General features: G+C 40.5%; 3 protein-coding genes across 13 annotated transcripts in view; 1 reads left to right on the top strand and 2 right to left on the bottom strand.

Annotated features, from left to right (window-relative positions):
* LOC108631000 (SLIT-ROBO Rho GTPase-activating protein 1) overlaps window positions 1-19550 on the bottom strand; it is a 57258-nt gene that overhangs the window by 15632 nt on the left and 22076 nt on the right. The window contains exons 1-2 of one of the 9 annotated variants that reach the window (XM_018034671.2): window positions 4684-5103; window positions 2366-3290 (exon numbers count right to left, since the gene is read on the bottom strand). The exons of 1 other annotated variant lie outside the window; for it this stretch is intronic. In XM_018034671.2, coding sequence (XP_017890160.1) covers window positions 2366-2441 — 76 coding nt within the window. In that variant the 5' untranslated portion in view covers window positions 2442-3290; window positions 4684-5103. Of the gene's footprint in view, window positions 1-2365; window positions 4052-4683; window positions 5104-8031; window positions 8096-8974; window positions 9160-19550 lie in introns of those variants that run through there. 7 more of the 9 variants (XM_018034663.2, XM_018034645.2, XM_018034721.2 and 4 more) reach the window with 7 other exon arrangements.
* LOC108631114 (intraflagellar transport protein 74 homolog) lies at window positions 9293-12002 on the top strand. Its single transcript, XM_018034831.2, has 2 exons — window positions 9293-10423; window positions 10484-12002. Exons 1-2 carry the CDS (start codon window positions 10080-10082, stop codon window positions 12000-12002), a joined length of 1863 nt encoding a protein of 620 aa, XP_017890320.1. The 5' UTR covers window positions 9293-10079.
* LOC108631105 (leucine-rich PPR motif-containing protein, mitochondrial) lies at window positions 11973-15474 on the bottom strand. Of its 3 annotated transcripts, XM_026818883.1 has the most exons (4): window positions 13742-13888; window positions 12501-13289; window positions 12269-12422; window positions 11973-12180 (listed from the first exon to the last, which is right to left on the bottom strand). In XM_026818883.1, exons 1-4 carry the CDS (start codon window positions 13787-13789, stop codon window positions 11999-12001), a joined length of 1173 nt encoding a protein of 390 aa, XP_026674684.1. In that variant the 5' UTR covers window positions 13790-13888; the 3' UTR covers window positions 11973-11998. The 3 variants fall into 3 exon arrangements, with proteins under 3 accessions (XP_026674684.1, XP_017890307.1, XP_026674682.1); XM_018034818.2 differs by having other exon boundaries at window positions 12501-15472; XM_026818881.1 differs by lacking the exons at window positions 11973-12180; window positions 12269-12422 and having other exon boundaries at window positions 13162-13289; window positions 13742-15474.

The following is a 19550-nucleotide window of genomic DNA, read 5'->3' on the forward strand; positions in this document are numbered from 1 at the left end:
GCACTATTCTTGATTAAAAATTTTCGATATTTTGAAGAAAAAAAAATTTTCGTCAGCGTCAATACTTAATTGGATATTTCCTTCTATACTTTTTAGCACGTAGCTATTTATTATTAGCATTATTCTTCCGACGTCTGATTTCTTTTTAATTATAGGAAATGCGTTTTTCTAAGGCACATAAACTTTTGGGATTGACTGTATAGCCAATACATCCTTAACGTCGCTTCTTATCGAAAGCAACAAGATCGGGTTTCGACGATTAAAAGCAATTGGAAAACTGTTTGAAAAATTTCCTCATTATTCGAAGTCTGGACGATATTTTGGACGAGGATAGAAAACCGTCGAGACGCGAGCCGTACGCACATAAATTGTTATGCAGCGCAACGTTCCTCTATCAACTTCCTTCCTGCACAAATTGAAGGGAAGCGTCAAATGGTTATTGCGTCGCCGACCAGTTCAGTTCGCTTTTCGTTATCATAATTCCAATACACGCCGGTGTCGCGGTGCACGGCTCGCATGTGTATGGAAACGCGTGTGCACAGCTGAATGAAAACTACGATAGCAGACTGAAGAACGATAGTGCGATGCCCTCTGAACGGTCTCGCTGCGAAAATTGCCCATTAGCCGTGTACTCGGCGCCAATTATCAAGATTTCTTCCAGCCTCTCGAACAAATCGTCGCAATCACGCGTAGAGGACTAACGATTCTCGAGGCGAGCGACTTCGAAACCTCTATGAATAATTCTTCTCGGTACGCCCGGTACGACCCCCTTCTCGTGAAGAGAAATTTGAAGTGGCGACCAACAAGGAAGCCATATGGGTCTCCCTTGATTTTCTCCGCCGCACGGTGTGGGGACCTTCACAAACGCCACAACCGGAAGCTTATAATAGCCGCTAGAGCTTTGTACGCCATATGGTAAGAACGAAAGCGTTCAGAGAACGGATACGGAACGCGTGATTTCGTTTTGATACAGTCTCGAAAAAAGAATCGGCTCCGAACGGTGGCTACGCGGACGTAAGCTGCACAGGCAAATTGCCTTGGCACACCCATTCATTCATTCCGGCGAGCTGAACGTGTTTGCCGGTGCAATTATCGGCCCTATCGAAACAATCGACCCTCGTCAAATCGTGCAAACTATTCCATGTACGCCTCCTACATATTCAAGAACTAGTAGGTCCCTCGTGCGTTGAATCCTCATCATCTTCCAATTAACGTGTGAGAGGACAGATTAAGGGGGGGCTGAAGAATACCAGACGAAAGGAGCGCGTAATCGGAGAATCCGATCGCGACGCGAAAACGTACACGGGGAGTCGAGCCGCGAATGCCATTTGCGGTGCATTCAACTCAAGAGAAGAGGCGGACACGAGTGAGAGAAAAAATGGCGAGCACACTCAACGTTGTTTCTAACCACTTTCGAACAGACGCCGGAGACAAAGCTCGAAATGAAAGACGTACTCTAATTACCATCCGGCGAACGTAATTATCGCGGATCGAATGGCCCCTCCGAGATTCGAGAACTTAATTGTGTACTCGGGGGCCTTGGATAATTTTAGTAATTAATTCAGATGCCAATTTCTCGGGAAGATCGTTGGAAATTCGGCAACTGTACCTACGAGCAATTTAACGTATCATTTTTTCATATTATTAATTAATTCGTTGAACGAGTCTGTAAGACGATCATTCTGACGTTCGATGTTACTCCGATTTTCTCGCGCGCAGGCGACGCGACGAAAGAAATTCTATACATTTTATACGAATGTTCGCACCATTCTATACGCCGGCATTGAATGTCAGCATATCTATAATTTCCAATATTGTATAACGCACACATTGTACAAACGCACCGTGGCGAGAGCCGTGGTACGAATGAACAAATGGAGGACGCATGGTTTAATGCGCGCAAAAATATTCAAATCAAAGTGTACGAGATGCTTATAAATAAAACGAACAATATACAAAGGGACGAGAGAAAAAGCGCAGGAACGTCATAGGACAATTTTACGGAGCAAATCAATTCCCGATACTCGATTCTACTGGAACGGAAATGCGCAACCCTCGTTTTTCTCTTTACCCTTTAGATTGGTTTTATGTAAATGCCGTGAACAGCCTATGAGAATTATATTACAATGACCGGGGTGATGAGACCGTAAAGAAACTTGCGTAACGATTGTTCATGGCGTTGAATAAAATATTCTAGTTACAGTTTTGAACGTGAATAAATAAATTAAAGAGAAGTGAGCGAATTCGAAAGAAAGGTACTATTTACATTTGAGATCTGAAAGGGTTGGTACAATGTCCGGTCTAATATAGCTGCATTCTTGACTATTTGAGGAGGCGAAAGAATTTGTCTGGATGAACGTCATACCTGGAAGAACGTCCTTCGAGTCTGGATTAGGAGGATGAATCCATCCGTTCCTCTGTTGGATAATACACTGGAACATGTTGCAGCAGACGTCGATTCACGTTGATTGTGACGAACGAACGAGCAAGAGACAGAAGAAAAAGACGAAGAGAGGGTCGAGGCGGTGGGAAATAGGGTGAAAAAAGAGACCCGAGATCCGTTATAGTTGGCAAGCTCTTTCAATGGGCCACGTCCTCCCTTGGTTCTTTTTTTAAAACATTTCTCGGATGCAGCAATTACCGCGAGATCTCGAGTGGCTCGTTGATTATCGATTAACGTTATATCGTTCACTGAGAATCTAGAGCGAATCCTCGCCCGACTCGACCAAGTACGTAGAAATTTCTACTTGGTCGATCTTCGAGCTTTCCTCCAGAACGCGCTTCCGGCGATGCACCACCGCTTCTGGAACGGTCCAGCGGTTTTCGTCAATCGTGGAATCGATTCGATTCACGAGCAGCATTTACACACTCCAGTTACCGTGACGCCGTAACGATTCTTTCCTGCATTTCATGTAGATACCGCGTTTTTATTTGCTCGTAGCGCTCCGGCGAAGGGCAACATCCAGAAGTTGATCGATCACCATACCGCGGTGCAAGCCACGAGGACCGAACGTCATCTTCCTCGCAGATTCTCTTCCTCTTTTATCAGTTCATCATCGTCTCGAGCACCGTTCGCCGGTTGATTCCGTCATGTGCGTGAACATCCACGCGTACGCGTATGCGTACCACTCCTGCACCCCGTCTCTCTCGAGCTCGTCCGCTTGCTCTCTTTGTCTCCCGCCCGATGGCCGTGCTCTCCTCTCTTCCTTCGCTTCTTTCTCTTAGGGGTGACTCCCCCCACAGCTCGCTGCTCTTAGGACCACTCGCATCCTCACGTACGAAACGAAACACTGTATAAGTAGTCGAAGCGAATTTTTTCACCGCCGTTCGGCACTACACACGCGCTTGCACGCAACGCAATCCGAGCGCCCGCCCGGTCCGCTCTGCCGGCCTTGAAATTCGTGCGCACTTCTCTCTTCCCGGACTAACTGAAACCCATCACCTACACCGTTGGTACGGTACACCGAGAACCGACGTATTATCTGTTGTTCACGCGAGAGAGAACACGGGGGGTGGACAAGGATGTGTGTACTGACCAGTACGCGCGGACCGGTTGGACAAAGACGCACGGCACACGGTCCAGGAAAGTTAAGAATGACAAGAAAAAGGAAACGAAGGCAAAGGTAGTCGCCTTCTCTCGTTGCTCCTGCGCCCAGAGGGTGGCTGGTCGGCTGGCTGGGATCGAACTAGATGGCTCGTCGCCAGGCAACCGGATTCTCTCTCTCTCTCTCTTTCTCTCGGTCTCATTCTCTCTCGCTCGCACCGACCGGCTCCCTCCCCTTCGGACTCGTTCTCTCTTTGTCCGCCTCTCCCTTTCTATCCCTCTGTTTCCTTCTTCGTCAGTCGGTTCCGTACCGGTGCTCTAACCTCCGCACTCGCCCCACCTTCCTTTCTGGCATCCTCCTCGTCGTCGTCGTCTTCTCTCCCTCGTTTCCATCGGGACGAGCCACAGCCGACACACCACGCCGTGTATATACTTCCATGCACACCGGTTCCTCTCGCGCGCTCTCCCTCGTTCTCTCCCTCTTCGTTCCGCCGACTCGCCACCCCCTGCATCCTCCAGAACGCGCGGAGGATTCTCTCTCGTGTATATACGTAAGTAAGTACCTTGGCCGATGACTTTAGCCCGACCGATCTCCGCTGCCGCGCCTCGAAAATACGATATTCGATAAAGATTAAATTTTCCTCCTCTCCTCTGCCGTGCAACGTTTTGGGCTCCTGTCCAGGGGAGCATTTTTCGAACGGACAGTCGTAAGTCACCGGATCCAATTGCCCTCCGCCTCTTTGTCCGCTCCTACTTAACTTTCTACCGCACGACGATGCATAAATCGCGGAATAAAATGTTACTTCCTATTTAAGCCGATCGTACGCAAGGAAAGAGTTATCAATTGCCCGACATTGATAATCCGGTCTCCATATTTGGACTGAGTAGTACATACATCTACAGGCGATATTAATTGTGAGCAGTAAACATGGCATACATACTCGTGACTGTTGACACGGAAGATTATCGTATTTTCGTGCGCGATAAAACAGCACGCTGAATTATATTAGTGCACAATCTTGGCACGCGATTACACGGTACGATATACATACGATAGCTTCCTAGCATTACGCGTGTCACCTGCTTCGACACTTTCGTCCTTTCGACGTGTTCAAGGCTTACACGGTTATCAAACTTACAATTAGCGAAGATGCTATCGCAAACGATGTGACGGAAGAACCTTCGGCGGGCGAGCGGACGCGCGCGAGGAAAAGTCGAAACTGAACGGAAGGTACGCGGTTATTTTGCGTGTTCGTTGGCGCGTTTTGCTTTCCCCATTGTGGATCACTGGCACGTCCTCAAAACGACGATTCCCACAGTGGTGGAGGCGTCGCGACAGCTCCGCGATACGCACCCGACCGGGGAACGGCGTGTACGAGTTGGCTGGTGCAACGCGGAAGGGAACGGGAAGAAAAACAGCGGAAAAGGGAACACCGCTCGTAGCCGTCGAAGCCGAATTGGCCTGTGACTTTCTACGTTGAAAGCGTTTCACTTGTAAACGGAAAAAGGAGGACAGGACTGTAGAAAACCGATTTGCCAGAGAAATTCCGCGCTCCCGATACTTACACGTTTCGAAATCAACTGAATCGCGTAATACCGTTGTGGAAGCGTCGAGCGAAAAGTATATCGTGTTGCAAGGTGGACAAAGACGGCGCGGGGAATGAGCGACAGAGATAAAACCGTTTCCCGAAGAGGGAGACGGTTTTAACGAGTGGCCCGAGCGGGAAAGAGACGTCGCGGAAACAGATGAAATAATAGCAATAAAGCGAGGCGAAACGGTGCGAAAGAGATGACCGCGCTGCTGGTAGGGGAATCAATGAGCGTTACTCGCGCCATCGCTTTTGTCTCTCTCTCTCTCTCTCTCTCTCTCTTTGCCTTCGTCCTCGTCTCTCCCGTTGCATAGTTACACTCCGTACTGCACCGGGTTGCTCTCCCACCGTGGCGTACTATATATGTAGGCTCGTCCAACCCTCGAAGCGTGACCGTGACTGTGACTCTGATCAACCGGAGAGTATATATACACGTGTCCACCGTGTGTGTACGTTACATATTCCCTGTGCGCCCGTGTGCTCGTCTCCTCCCGAGGCCGTGTACCACGTGGAAATGCGCCACCATTCGTGTTGCCATAATTATTTCACGCGGCTCCGCATTGTCTAATCGCGTCTCCTCTCGGTCGGTCAACAAACGTTTAACTTTTTCAACGATCACTTAACGTCACTCGACCGAACAAGATTAATTGACAAACCCACCTAGTTAAATGGATTCAGAATTCTACGTAGCGGTCGATGTTGAAATAAATCTTGTGGACAAACCACGCGTCTTTTTATTCATTCCCCGCGTGTGTAGATATTAAATCTGAAACATCGTAGAGGCACTTATGCAAAATGCACTCTGAACCTAAGCGCATTCGCAATTGGCAGGGTCAGCCAAGTGGTTCAATGAGATACCGCGCCATTTCATTGATGTCGCTAACCTTATGGTGAATAAGCACCAGCCAATGTCATTCCTCTCCCAATTCAAATTTTAAATCATTTCTACGAACCCCTGCCGCGCGACGGAGGATCACATTTACATCTAATTGCCTCAAGCACCGCGAAGGCAATTTGGCTACCTTCAGTTTTTAATTGCTGAATGGTAATTTTAACGCGAAACGTCCTTAGAATCAGCAGACGGCTCGGGTCTATTAGACGACGTTCATTCAGCGTGTACTATTCTAAAATTGAATCTCTATTCATGTGATCATTACGTAGTACCGCTATTTTAAAGCCACAGATCGCTCCGACCTTCGTCCAGATAACCGTGCAAATCCAATACCACTTGGCATTCTTACCGCGCCGCTCGTCCAAAACTCTTTGTTGACCCGACGGATTCGTGTCAAGTTATAACCAATCGATTCGCCCGCGATCTTCATAGCTCCTCGTTATCGGAAATGTAAATTGATCTGGTCCTTCGTCTAATTTTATCCCAATACCGTGAGACTGCACGTATTTAAACTGCAACGAATATCTTCTTCCACCGACGACGTTAAATGTCACTGGTGCAACTTTAGAGCTCGTTTGCGAGTTCCATTAGTGCCGTCGAACAATCCGTGACATTTTCGCTGGCTGCCTCGCGATCCGGTGAACGGTGCTCGTTACATCGCCGCAACTGTTTTTCAGAATATGAACCCACCCGCAGGGTGCACGACATCCGATCATTGTTACGAGCGAATTAATGCGTTCGATCCTATTTTCACGCGATTCATCTCAATTAACGGCTCGTCTCAATGGTTAACGTCGTGCACCCAGATCACAATTTACGCACGCTACGGGCTAATTAATCTAACAATGATAAAGAGACGTACGGGAGGCCGGGTTGTTTCTTTGTAATCCCATCGTTAGATCCTGCTGGAAGCCTAATGAGCTGAACTGAAATAAATGGCCTGCTACACGTGTGCACCAAAAAATTACACGCCACTATTCGTACGGATGTACACAGTTCTAACCGAGTCTCGGGAGGAGGAAGGAAAGTTAGTGGTATTTATAGATTGGGGAAAAGTCAGTCGAATCGAAAACATAGTTTGGGTTATTGAAAGAGACAACCGTAACGCGTTCATGGAACAGATCGATACGACGCGTATCGAAAATGAAATTCGATAAATATTATTTACGATGGGATATTCTGTTAAGCTATTCTTAGCGGGTAAATAGAATTGCAAATGTGTCTGTCGATCGAGGCGTCTAACCGGCCTGACAAGCATCGCGCAGGCAGCGGCGGGTCTACGAAATCGATATTAAAACAGACAATATTGCAGCCCAGTGAGTATAAACACAAAAAGTCAGAATGTATAGAGGAAACGGTCGACGCAGTCACGCATGACTATGTGGAAGGAGTAGCGGCTAACAACGAGAATGTGCGCCTGCGTGTTGAAGAATGAAAGAACGTATAGATGCACGTTCGCATCGGCCTCTGAGAAAATAGAAGGGGATGGGAACAGGGAACGCGTGTTAAAATAAAATAAAAAAACAAGCCTGCAAGTTTGTAAACGGAAACGGGGATGGGCAGTCGATGTACGCGCGCGTTCTTTCTCGAGGCATTCTCTATCGAACGGACTTATACATGATATGCCTTGTAATAGTACACTGAATCGAAGGTAAGAACTTTCGTTTGGAAATTAGAAATGTATATAAAATATATGGTAGAGAAAGAATACAGACACTTTTAAAAGTGTCGAGAATCACGTAGTAGAATACCGTGAAACCCATTCCTGTTGCTTTCCACGACTTTTAATATGCGGACGTAGCAATTTCAAGTGTGACGTGCCAACATTTCAACCGTGAGACGTCCAAGCGTCCGTCGATAAGCATTACATGATCGTTCGGTAATCGAACAAAACGAATTTCTTCCGTTTTAAATTAAAAGCTCGCCTGCGTAGCAATTTGTACTGTAAGCATTCGATGCGCGAAAGCGAAGTCTACAACATATGCAAACGTAACTCAAGTACATACACGGCAGTAAACTAGGAATGCCTAGCGCAACCTTCCAATGCACCAGCATTCCACGGAGGGTGTAATAGTCCCAACTCAATTACCCAGCTAGTACAATGCTTACTCAGGTTGATAATAGCAATTCGCGGTGCCGCGACGCGACGTACGACTACGAAACGCGTTCGATAGCTTAACGAAGTAGAATTCGCACTGCTGGTTCAAAAATATTGTCCCCACTCGTTTGTTTAGGAACGTAACAATTCTGTGGATTTAAGCATTTTTGGCAGCGAGTAACACGAGACGTTCTGTTGCACAAACCGTACTGTTCTGATCTTGTTCCTTAGGGATACACACGGACCATGCCAACATGCACAAATATACAATGTTTTCGAAATAAAAACATCAACATATGTACCGCGTCATTCTTTGAAAGCAATAGTGCCGCGGCACTTGCAACGGTCGCGTTGGTTGCACATACTAACAAACTTTTTTAACATCTGTTCGCCATAGAGTCGTTAAACTTTTCCCATGTAAAACGTGCCGGGGCACATACCGTATATTAAAATGAAGGATAAAAACGCTATCAGACAGGCTGTTCTATCGATGGATGAACAGAACGTATTATACTTTTTCAGTCAATCGAGCAGATGCACGCATCCCAATGGACGTTGGAACGCGTTTCATCAAGGCAATTTGCCTTTCTTCGACTCGAACTGCGGCCCGCGTGTAAATTTCGATTCTCACGCGGATAAAAATATTTTTATGAATTGTAAGAAAATAATTGGCTCGCGATTGGCACCAGGATGTCAAATGGAAAAGTTCGCTTTCTCCGAGAGCGAAAAGGGGAAAAAAAGAAGATGAAGAGATGTGCGAGTGAATGAATGCGAGACGCGAAAGAAGAGAAAGAGGAGATGAGGACGGGGAGTGAAGAGAGAAATGTGACAAGTGCGTGGTTGAGACTTACTGTTAAAAACGAGCAGCTTCCGCGTGGAGCCAAGCCTCTTGATGGGCGATTTCACACCGTCGATTTCTTCTTCGTCCATATCGCACTAACGGCAACGGCGTTTCAATCCCGAAGTCGAAATTCCGGCGAGGTTGTTGTTGTTCCGCGTTTTTACGCACGCACGGGCAAACAGTATCTACGGACGTGAGCACAAAATACTTGTCACAGTTTAAAGCATTCTCGGGTGCACGAGGAGGTCACCGCTTGATCGCGGTGAAACCGGTTTACCGGGCAGCGCGGATACTTTTCTACGATCTGCACTAGATGCGCTATCGACGGACACATGTGCCAGCCGTGCATGCGATTTCCAGCGTGATCGAACGGGCAGCGAGAAGGGGAGCGGAGGAAAAAAAACAGAAAGAAAATGCCAGTGCGAGCACGAGCGTACGCGGAACGAACGAGTGAGCGGCGGACCGTTTTATACAGAGCGACGCGTAGGAAACGAATAAACGATGCCACGAGTGAACGTAGCCGCGGCTGTAAGTTTCTGTAGTAACACCGATCGGTTTCTGGCTATCCCGAGGCACACTGAAGATATTCTTGGACTCCCGTATATTAATTCAAGTTTGGGGGACCGGCGTCGCTACCGCAGTCAGCGTCGCCGTCACCGTCACCGACGGTGTGTATGTAACATCGCCACTTGATCGCCACGCGCGTCACCTTTGTTGCTTAGCAACTGTTCACCCTGCTCTAACGTCACTTTACCGCTACCTCTCGGATTTCGTCGAAATACGGACACGAATTTTTACCTACCGAACCGAGGAAAGTATCTCCTCGGTATTTACCGGTGGTCGCATTGATAAATTAGTCTAAAAGAAATATTGTTTGAAAATACGTAACGTGAATTTACATAAATGTATAACTCACAAACCTCTCATTTTATTATGATCTCCCTATTCCTTAATTTTAGATATTTTTGCTTATACAATTATATATATGATCAGTTTCTATAGTAACAGAATGTAAACAAAAAGAATCACATTGGTCTCAGAGCTAAGCAGTCTCACTTATATTTGAAGTGACTGCATCTAATAAAGTGATAAAACTTTTTAAATAAGTCATAGTTATGCAGAGACCACAGACGAGTGTGCCACAAAGCAAGCTTGACAGATTTTACAGAGGACTAAAAAATGAGTCAGGAGAATTTTATATTCCTCCAGGGAGTACTCGTCCTGGTACACCTAGTCAAAATGTATTGGTAAGGCAACCATCATCATCCTTGGCTACGTTCAATCAGACGTCTGTAGGAACTTCACGATTGAGCACAATTAGCTCGAACAGTTCTGGAGCTCATAACTTGGGATTTTCCATGCCAGGTCAAATGAACATAAACGTTTTGGAAAGACCAATTACCCAACACGGGGTAGCTGGTATTAGACCAGGTACTGCTAGAGGATTGTCAATGACAAGGTATTTAAATCTTTATTTCTACATTTTAAATGCATCTACAAAATGAATTTATACTTACAGGCAAATCCAAGATAAGAGATATTACATTGGACTCATGCAATTGAAAATGAGAGAGTTGAATCAGGAAATGAATGTTATTATGAAAGACATTGAAGAGCAAAATAAAGAAAGAGCTACTTATACGCATTATGATAAGAGAGCTAAAGATTTAGCTACAGAGCTGACAGCTTTACAGGGACAACTGGCAGATTATAATATTGTGGTGGATAAAATGACATCTGATATTGGGAAAGAATATATTGAAGAAGAAATTGAAGAACTTGCAGCTAAGAATGAGCAAAACTTAGTGAAAATTGAAAACATGTTTGAGGAAAGAAAGAAGCTGGAGCAGAAGATGAATAAGATAGAGAAACAGTTGGAAGATGAAAGAAAGAGAACGGAGCGACTTATAGAGAATATGGATTCTGGTACGAGAGAGAAATATGAGGAGTTATTGAGAGAGAAAGTAAAATTACAAGAGAAAGCAAATGAAATGCAGCGAGAATTGGACGAGTTGTACAAGGAGCAACTTTATTTGGAAGAGGAAATAACATTGTCTCCTTTAAAGCAGGAGGCAGTTAAATTACATCTCAAGATAATAGAACTAGAGGAGAAGAGAGACAAGTTGAGAGAGGAAGAGAAGCACAGAATTTCTCCAGAAGAGGAAAAAGAAAATCTGTTGCAGAAAATAAGACAGGATAATATGGACATTGCAGCCGCGGAAGCTCAGTTGGCTGAGAAGAAGAAACGGATGCAGGAAACTGAACAAAATCTTGAGCAACTCGAAGCAGATTTAGAGGATACACAATCTGAAAAGCAAGTGAAATACAAAGAATTACGTAAACGAGAAGAGATGATCGAACAGTTTATGACTTCCTTCGACGAAAATAAAGACGATGAAACGAAAAAATTGTATAAATTAGAAAACACTGTAGTCAAATATCTGGAGAATATTTCAAGTGTGTTAAACATCGACATCGATTTTGCAGGAAACGATGAAATGGCTTTAATAAACAGTTTCCCAGCTTTCAATGACGAGTATACGAACAGTGATAAAAGTTTTGAGAGATTGACGAAAGAGAATTTAAAACTACAACAAATTCTTAGTGAAATGGAGATACTAGAGGAGAAGCTTAAAAGCGAATTCACTGATCTTAATGAAAAAATGCGTGACAAAGAGAACGAGTTCGTAACTTCTGATCTGGATAGTGTAAAGGCTAAATTAGCTATGAAACAATCGCAATTGATAGCGGAATGTGAACAGTTGAAAGAACAGGAACTAGCACATGAAGAAGAATTTAAAACGATTCAGTCTAAATATAATGAAATAAAACAACGATTGGAACATTATGACGTATATGCAGAGATCAATATGTTACAGAATACTATGGAGAAATTAATTCAAGAACATAAAAAGGTTGAAGATTTTATCGTTAAAGAAAAAGAACGCGCTAATTACAGTCCAATAAAAAAAGATACCTTTGGCTTAATAAATACTTATAACTCCATGTTAAAAGAAAATTTAAAGACCGTTTATTAATTAGTTTTTTGCACAATTTCGTTTCCTTCTATTTTGTCAACTATCACTGGTGGAACAGGGTATTTATTAGATTTTAGAATTTTAGTAGAATTCTTTTGTAAAGACTTATCGATTTTTATATTCTTTTCCTTCATTTGTTTCTCTAATTCCATAGCATGCTCATAATCACCTCGATTTTCTGTGTATGAAAATAAATTAAATGAATATTTCTTATGTCTACTTGTTATATAGTGTATGTATGTCACATAGTAACAAAACTGACTTACCACATATACATAAAACTGTATTACATAAAAATTCCGGAGATATTTGTGATTTATTGTCAAGTACTTTTAAAATTACTAATGTACTTTTCATAACATCATCGTTTGTTAAATACGCAAATTGTCGTGATATAAGAAAATCTTGTATAACAGACGTCTGAAAAATTAATTTCACGCGCGACTGTAGTATTGATTTAAAAAAAGTACAAGTTACAACTATTACTGACGTAATTACCTTTAATAAATCTTTTACTTCTAGCACTTTATCACACAGAGCAAATGCTATCAAAAGATTTACATCAGCTATTCTTTTTCCATGAACTTTCTTTATGAGTTCGTAGACTTTCTCCACTAGGCAATCACAGTCAGATTTCATAGACGGGTTTGAACTTAATTTCATTAATTCTACTAAAACTTCTTGCTTTGCTGGCGTTTTATTAAAATCCTTAACGCAGCTTGTGAATAATGCTATTGCAAGTTCTATATTACCTCTTAATAACTGAGTCATAATTAAATACCTGAACACATACAGCGTATCGGTATAATATCCTCTGTTAACGAGACTAGTAGCCATTGCAGACGTGTGATCAGAATTGTTTTGTATCATCAGGAACAGTAAATCATCAATCTGTGTATGTGCGTCCGGTTTATGATTTACCGAAGTACACTTATTTATTATATCAAGAGCGTCGTCTATTCTACCTAATTTCACTAATAATATCGCGCAACGTAGAACTTTGAAGTTATCAATTGTACAATCTTTAAATTTAGATTGGATTTCAGTCAGCTCGGATAAAGCTTCCTCGATCTTTCCATTCTTCACGTAATGATCAAACAGATTCAATCTCATACCCGCCGTCCAATCGAACTTACATGTGTTCATCTCTTGCGTAAGTTGATTTACTAATTCGACTTGATTATGATGACAAGCTGCCATGAACAATCTTCGTAAGGTACCTCGATGATTTTTAGATTTCGCCTTAAGTTCATCGAAGTGCGCGCGTAACTGATCCAGATTCATATACTGCGGATGAATGTATGCTTTAGTATTGCAATTATCCGTTACATCTTGCTTGATGTTAGAGATTAAGAGTAACAATTGTTTTTTAAAATCCTTGGTAAGATCGAGATTTAAAATTTCGCGTTCTATGTACTTTGCATCGACGATAGATATTATTGCTTTATAATGTTTCGATGCGATTAAAAATTTGTATAAATCATCAATGATCTCTGGTTTATTGGAGTCCTTTAAGAATTTGTTTATAAACATTGCAGTGAAACCATAACCGTTGTAAGTTATATGAAATAAGAAATTTATACAGATATCAATATTACTCGTCTCTCTATAATATTCATACAATGACTGTAATATAGGCTGACAGTCTATTTTCTTTCTGAACACTGTACATAGATGCATGCTATCTGCCAATTTACCTGAATCTATTAAATACTTTGCAAGTGGTTCTATTAAATTACCCGATTTAACACCGTGATTACACAATCTTCTAGCTTCAGTACAAGCATTTCTAAGGTCGATACATGGAAATACGTAATTTACAAGTGTCTCAGTATCAATTTCAACATCTAATGTATGCATCCATTTTAACACAGGATATATGTCACGTTTAAAATTTTGTTTTTGAATGTATAAAAATAGAGGATGAAAATATTCCGCTTTAAGAGTGACTCCCATTGCCTTCATTTCATCGAGTATTTTAAAAGCCAGTTCCTCGCCGTTTTGTTCCACAGCCAATTCAATCACTTTGTTCCAAATGTTTGGATATGAATAATTTTCTTTTATACTGTTGACAATTTTTTTGACCGTGTTTCGATTCTTGTTGGCTTTAATAATTGTCTCTAAAAATTGTGACAGCAACGCTTTCCTTGCGTCTTCAAGTTTTTCATCTAGAGGAACACGAGTAACTATTTCATACGCATCCAAAACATGATCTGCATGTATAAGCTGGAGGACGGTGTTAATGAAATCTTCTCTTTTAACAGTTACAGACTGGATATGATTTAAAACAGTTGGTATATGCATTCCATTTTTTGATAAACTGAGATGCTTAACAAGATTCATAATATGAGGTACAGGCAGCACAGTGTTCTTTAAAGCATCAGTTAAGGCTCCAATATCACCATTTCTTGCATAAGCATACATTAAATTAGTTTCAAGTGAAGGCAACCCTTCGACATTTTTTTCTTCCATTAACTGTGCGATTCTAATAATTTTTTCCACGTTTCCACTCATAGCATAGGCATGCATCAATGCATTGCAAATTTTTTGATCAATGGGCAGACTGTTCTGTTCTAACTTTGATAGAATAGAATCAGCGAATCCAGAATTGTCTGTGCTCGGTACTCTCAATAATAAAGAATACGTATCACATTCTGGTTTGACGGTCATGTCCTCCAAAAATTGATTCTGGTCAATCATCTGATCATTATCAATGTAGGATTGTAACAAAGCGTGATAATGATTTATCGTTAGCTGGCATTTCGCTCTCTTCAAAAGATTCCAAACACGATTTACCAATTCCTGGCGTATGTTTAGTGGCTCATTTTTTAGCATGCTTCCACATGAATACAAGAGCATCAGACTTGATATTTCTGTTATACTGCTATCGTTCTTTTCGAAATCATCAATGATAGATATCACTAAATTTAATGATACATCATTGCTGTCAACACTTGCGTTCACTGTCAATATCTTCGTTTTATGATCTTCAACAATATTTCCATCGACGGTGCTACTCAGGCTTCTAGTATTTACATTAAATTTATTTACATATGGATTTGCTATACAATAAGAATGAGCAACACAGTTTTTATGCAGGTTAGATGTACGAAACATCAAATCGTTCGTAAGAATAGCCGTGCAAGCCATTCTTGTTCTAAACAATACATTATACCTCCTAGACAGCATCATCTTAGTTTAGTTTATTTACACGTATTTAAAAATAATAAACATGTGTTTCGAATATTCGAGGTTACTTGAAAACTAAGTAGAATTGTTATCCCTTGTTGAGCCTCACAATCATTGAATGGTGATCAACGTTTGAAAACATTATTTACTTATTAGCTTGTTAAATACGTATTATACACATATTAAACAATCCTTGTTTAAAACGTTATAGGAACTAACTTCAAGCTAGACTTGCTAGACTCTTAGTATAGTATACGCTCTTAAATTATGTATGTGTTAGTGACTGATCACGTGGATGGCTATATGTGTTATATGAATGAAATCAGTATACACGTAGCAATGGATAAAATAAAACAACTCCTAAATACACGATCGCAACCCAACAGTCTGCGACGCTTCCTTTTTTATATTTATACGTATGCATATATTATCTACGTGAAGATCACCCATAGCGCAGAGGATCAAGAAAGTATAAAAGAAGCAGGAGAAATCGTTGCCACCGTATAAGATTATTTTGCACATTTTACTATAGAATTATTGTATTAAAATGACAAATCATTTCATAAACATCGAATCCTAAATCGACAAACAGAAGAACGACACCCTAATCTACTCTGCCTGAATATCTTAATCTGAACGATCGAAAGGCGATGCTTTAAGAAAGTGATCAAGTTTTATTAATTCTGCATCGCAAATAAAATTTGTTCGCATACAACCGATTACGTTGAAGAAGGCATTAGAGACAGGGAAGCAAGACTAAAAATCGAGACATTCGAATGTTTTTTACATACCTCAATATTTCTGTTCGTGGTGTCCAAGAAACTACCGGTGTCCGATTTTTAATTACGGATTCTTCAAAAACATGTTCACTAGTTCATACAGAAATTGATATATTTGTTCTTAATATTTATTCGTACTCATTGATGTTCGAACGAAACGTGAAATGTATTTTAATGCAACGGAAAAAGAAATTATAACCGGTAAAAAGACACTTCGCCAATTTATACGAACGAATCCTAACTACATGCGCATCGAGGCACTGGCAGCTACTGGCAGCACGAACTGTACGCTAGTGACACCTAGCGAAGGCGTACAATAAAATTGCGCGATCATTCAAATTTATTCATGTAATCGTGGGGACAGCGCATGAGGCCCAATGGAGCTCAAAACACAGTTAGAAGGAAATTGTATAGGACCCCTTCAGTAATCTCTCCTCAGAGAGAAGACTATGAAGGATTGTACAAGCTAAACCATGCAAAGTATGATTCTTCTTATAATAAATAAAATACATGTAGCACTTGAAATTTTATTCGAAGTGCTGGGATAATTTGAGGAAACGATTGTCTTTTAAATATTGTTATTTGCGGCCGTTACAAACAAATATGCTTTTTAAAATTTTTTCTCTCAGTTTCAATCAGAAATGGTTTATAAATGAAATTATCGACTACACACTTTCAATGATCAATAAATACGCTGAATATAATACTGCACACACGTAACACGCAAACTAGATAATAAATATGTTTATGAAATTGTAATAAATATTGAATAAATAAATGTTTGAAAACCACACGCACAACACACGGTATAAATAATGACAAACCAATTTAACGAAGTATGATTATAGACGATGAAAATGATAATATAATATTACGATCTAAATGATTAATATATATAAAAAGTTAATTAGAGTACTCATACACTACCTTAACAAATTAATATTTTCTTCCAGTATAGAAGATACTGTATTTAAAATACGTTTACTATCTTGTAGCTACAAATAAAGTGCAGTGACTCTGCATTACAAATACTTTAAATTAAATTTCAATAAAATTAATTTCTTATTTATTTAGACTAGATTTAGGGACCACGGACTGAGATCATCTACTCTACTAAGTTTCTAAAATTAAAAGATCAAAATTGCACGATAAAATATAAGACTCTGCAACGCGTGTTAAGCACGGTAGAATTTGTAGTTTGCGATCAAACGCTGATTTTGGTCATTGCTCTATTTCGGAACCGATTGAATTGAACTGTTCGAGTTAGTGCCCGTGGATTCATTGACTAGATATCACTCTTAAATATATAATTTTTGGCATAAATTATATGTGGTGTACCTTATTACTTAAAGACTAAATATGTCGACTAGAATTCGTTGTAGCTTCTGATTAAATTAATTCTTATGTTATCGCAAGTTAAACCAAAGTACGTATACAGATTTAACACATCGACCGAAGTCGATATGTTTGGACTAGATGCTCCAAATAAAATTAAAATTGTACTTTCAGGTGTTAAAAAGAAGTGTAAGTTAACTCATAAAATTATTCTCTTAATTATTAAACACAGCCGCGTAATACTTCGCCGGGTCAGAGCGTTTTCATTTTTTGCACTAAATCATTACACTTCTTTCGATTTAAAATGATTAAGGAATGGATAATATATTTTAGCCTTAAGAAATAAATAGCTACCGCTAGGGACACTTTTATAAATTATGTTAATAAAATTCTAGCAAATCGTACGAATTTCCAAAAAAAGTTATATCTTCGTTAACTTTCTGAGTCTAATTGTAAGTCTGTACTGCGAAAATTTAATTAGTATTTAAAGTTTATTTTCAAACATCTCTGTGGAAACTAGTACGATTTTCATATTAATATAATCACTGGCACATTTCCCGAAATAAATAGAAAAAGAGATCATACATTCAATACGTTCACTAAATTAATTAATTATGAATAAGGTATTCTAACGCGTATGACTAGACACTATCTAAACGCTTGTAATTTCATATTGATTTCCTTAAATCGATTCTTTTCTCGACTCGTACTGAAAGCGAATATTTATTACGTATCTAAATGATTCGACGAATTTCATTTTTATGGCAGCGTATACACGGATATTTATTTTGCAATGTAAGAATTCAAGCAAATTAATGGCACGCGACATAATTTGAAAATTTTCAAGAATTGCATATACTTGTGGCCTGCATATTCTTCCTAGAATATGAATCGACAGGTACTTATGTTACTTATTCAATATGCAAACCTGATGACTAGAGGTATGGCTGACTAGAAACAAAAGCCTAAACGAAAGTATGGGTACACACAGCCCCGTTGATGCTGCACGAAATTAAATTATAGTACGTATCCTTTTGCTTCTTTAGATTCTAATAATCGGGGTTCAATCTGTTTCTAAGCTGAAATCCGTGGCACCAATTGGATCGGCGAACGATGACTAGATTCTGTTATTTACTGACTAGACAAGTTACTTAATATGACTTTTCGACTAGATCGCGACTAGATTCTTCCTTTGACTAGATTCTACATTTTGATTTTGCACTGAACATTAAATTCGTATCACTCCTTGACTAGATCATTATTAATCTCAAATTAAATATTAAGTATTGTCGTTCCTTTACATACTTCCCTTTTCTTAGTTTAAACGCAAGATGAATAAACCGAAAAGTGAAAAATTACTTGAAGTCTCACTATGCTCCCTTAAATGAATAGGTCTTAATTAAATCCGTTGCTCGGTGTCCGATACATCTTCGAAGGATAACTTAATAAGTACTCGACTATTGAAATCTTAAACGCAAGTATGACTAGGACTATCTCTATAAATTATACAGTAGAATTAGGACTGATTTAAAAGTATATTTACAATGCCAATAATCAATCGTTGGAACTGACACAGAAATAATATACTCAATATAATATATTGATGAGACATTAATTTAAAATAATCTGCGTACCAATAGCGTCAAATCTTCATCCAGTGAAAGAGGGTGACAGTTTTTGTTGCGAGATGAGTCCAGGTAAATCGTATGGATTCCATCGTAGATGATATGATATGATATGAATTACTTGCATAGGTCCAGGTTGTTCTCTCATTATGAATCTTCTCATTTTTCATGGTATTGAATACTGTTTACCGAGCGTGCTACTCTGTACGTCATTTGGTTGCACCAATTGACTACTGGCCAGTTTCGAAGTGGCTTCTCGTCCACCGAGCACGTGAGTAGCGTTGTACTTTTAGCATCAGTACTCTACGTCTCTCTTTTCGTACAGATTATAAATATCGTATGTACAGATTTATTTACACAAGCCCTTGATGACTGAGGGCTTCGCTTTCCCATTACCGATTTCGACGACGTTGACAATCCATCGTTCCAATATTTCAAGAATAGAATTTTCCGACCGGTTGATAATCGCATCTGACGGACGTGATCGCAGTGTTTCCTTGATCTTGCCTCCTTCGATGATCGTTAACAGGCACCATGTTCGAACGTATATTGTTTTTTGTATTGTACTCACAGTGGCAGTGGTAATTTCAGTGTTTGGCTGGCTCAGCGAATTCTGTTTT

This window comes from Ceratina calcarata, unplaced genomic scaffold, assembly GCF_001652005.2.
Source record: "Ceratina calcarata isolate Rehan_Ccalc_2016 unplaced genomic scaffold, ASM165200v1 scaffold145, whole genome shotgun sequence".
NCBI classification, from domain to species: domain Eukaryota; kingdom Metazoa; phylum Arthropoda; class Insecta; order Hymenoptera; family Apidae; genus Ceratina; species Ceratina calcarata.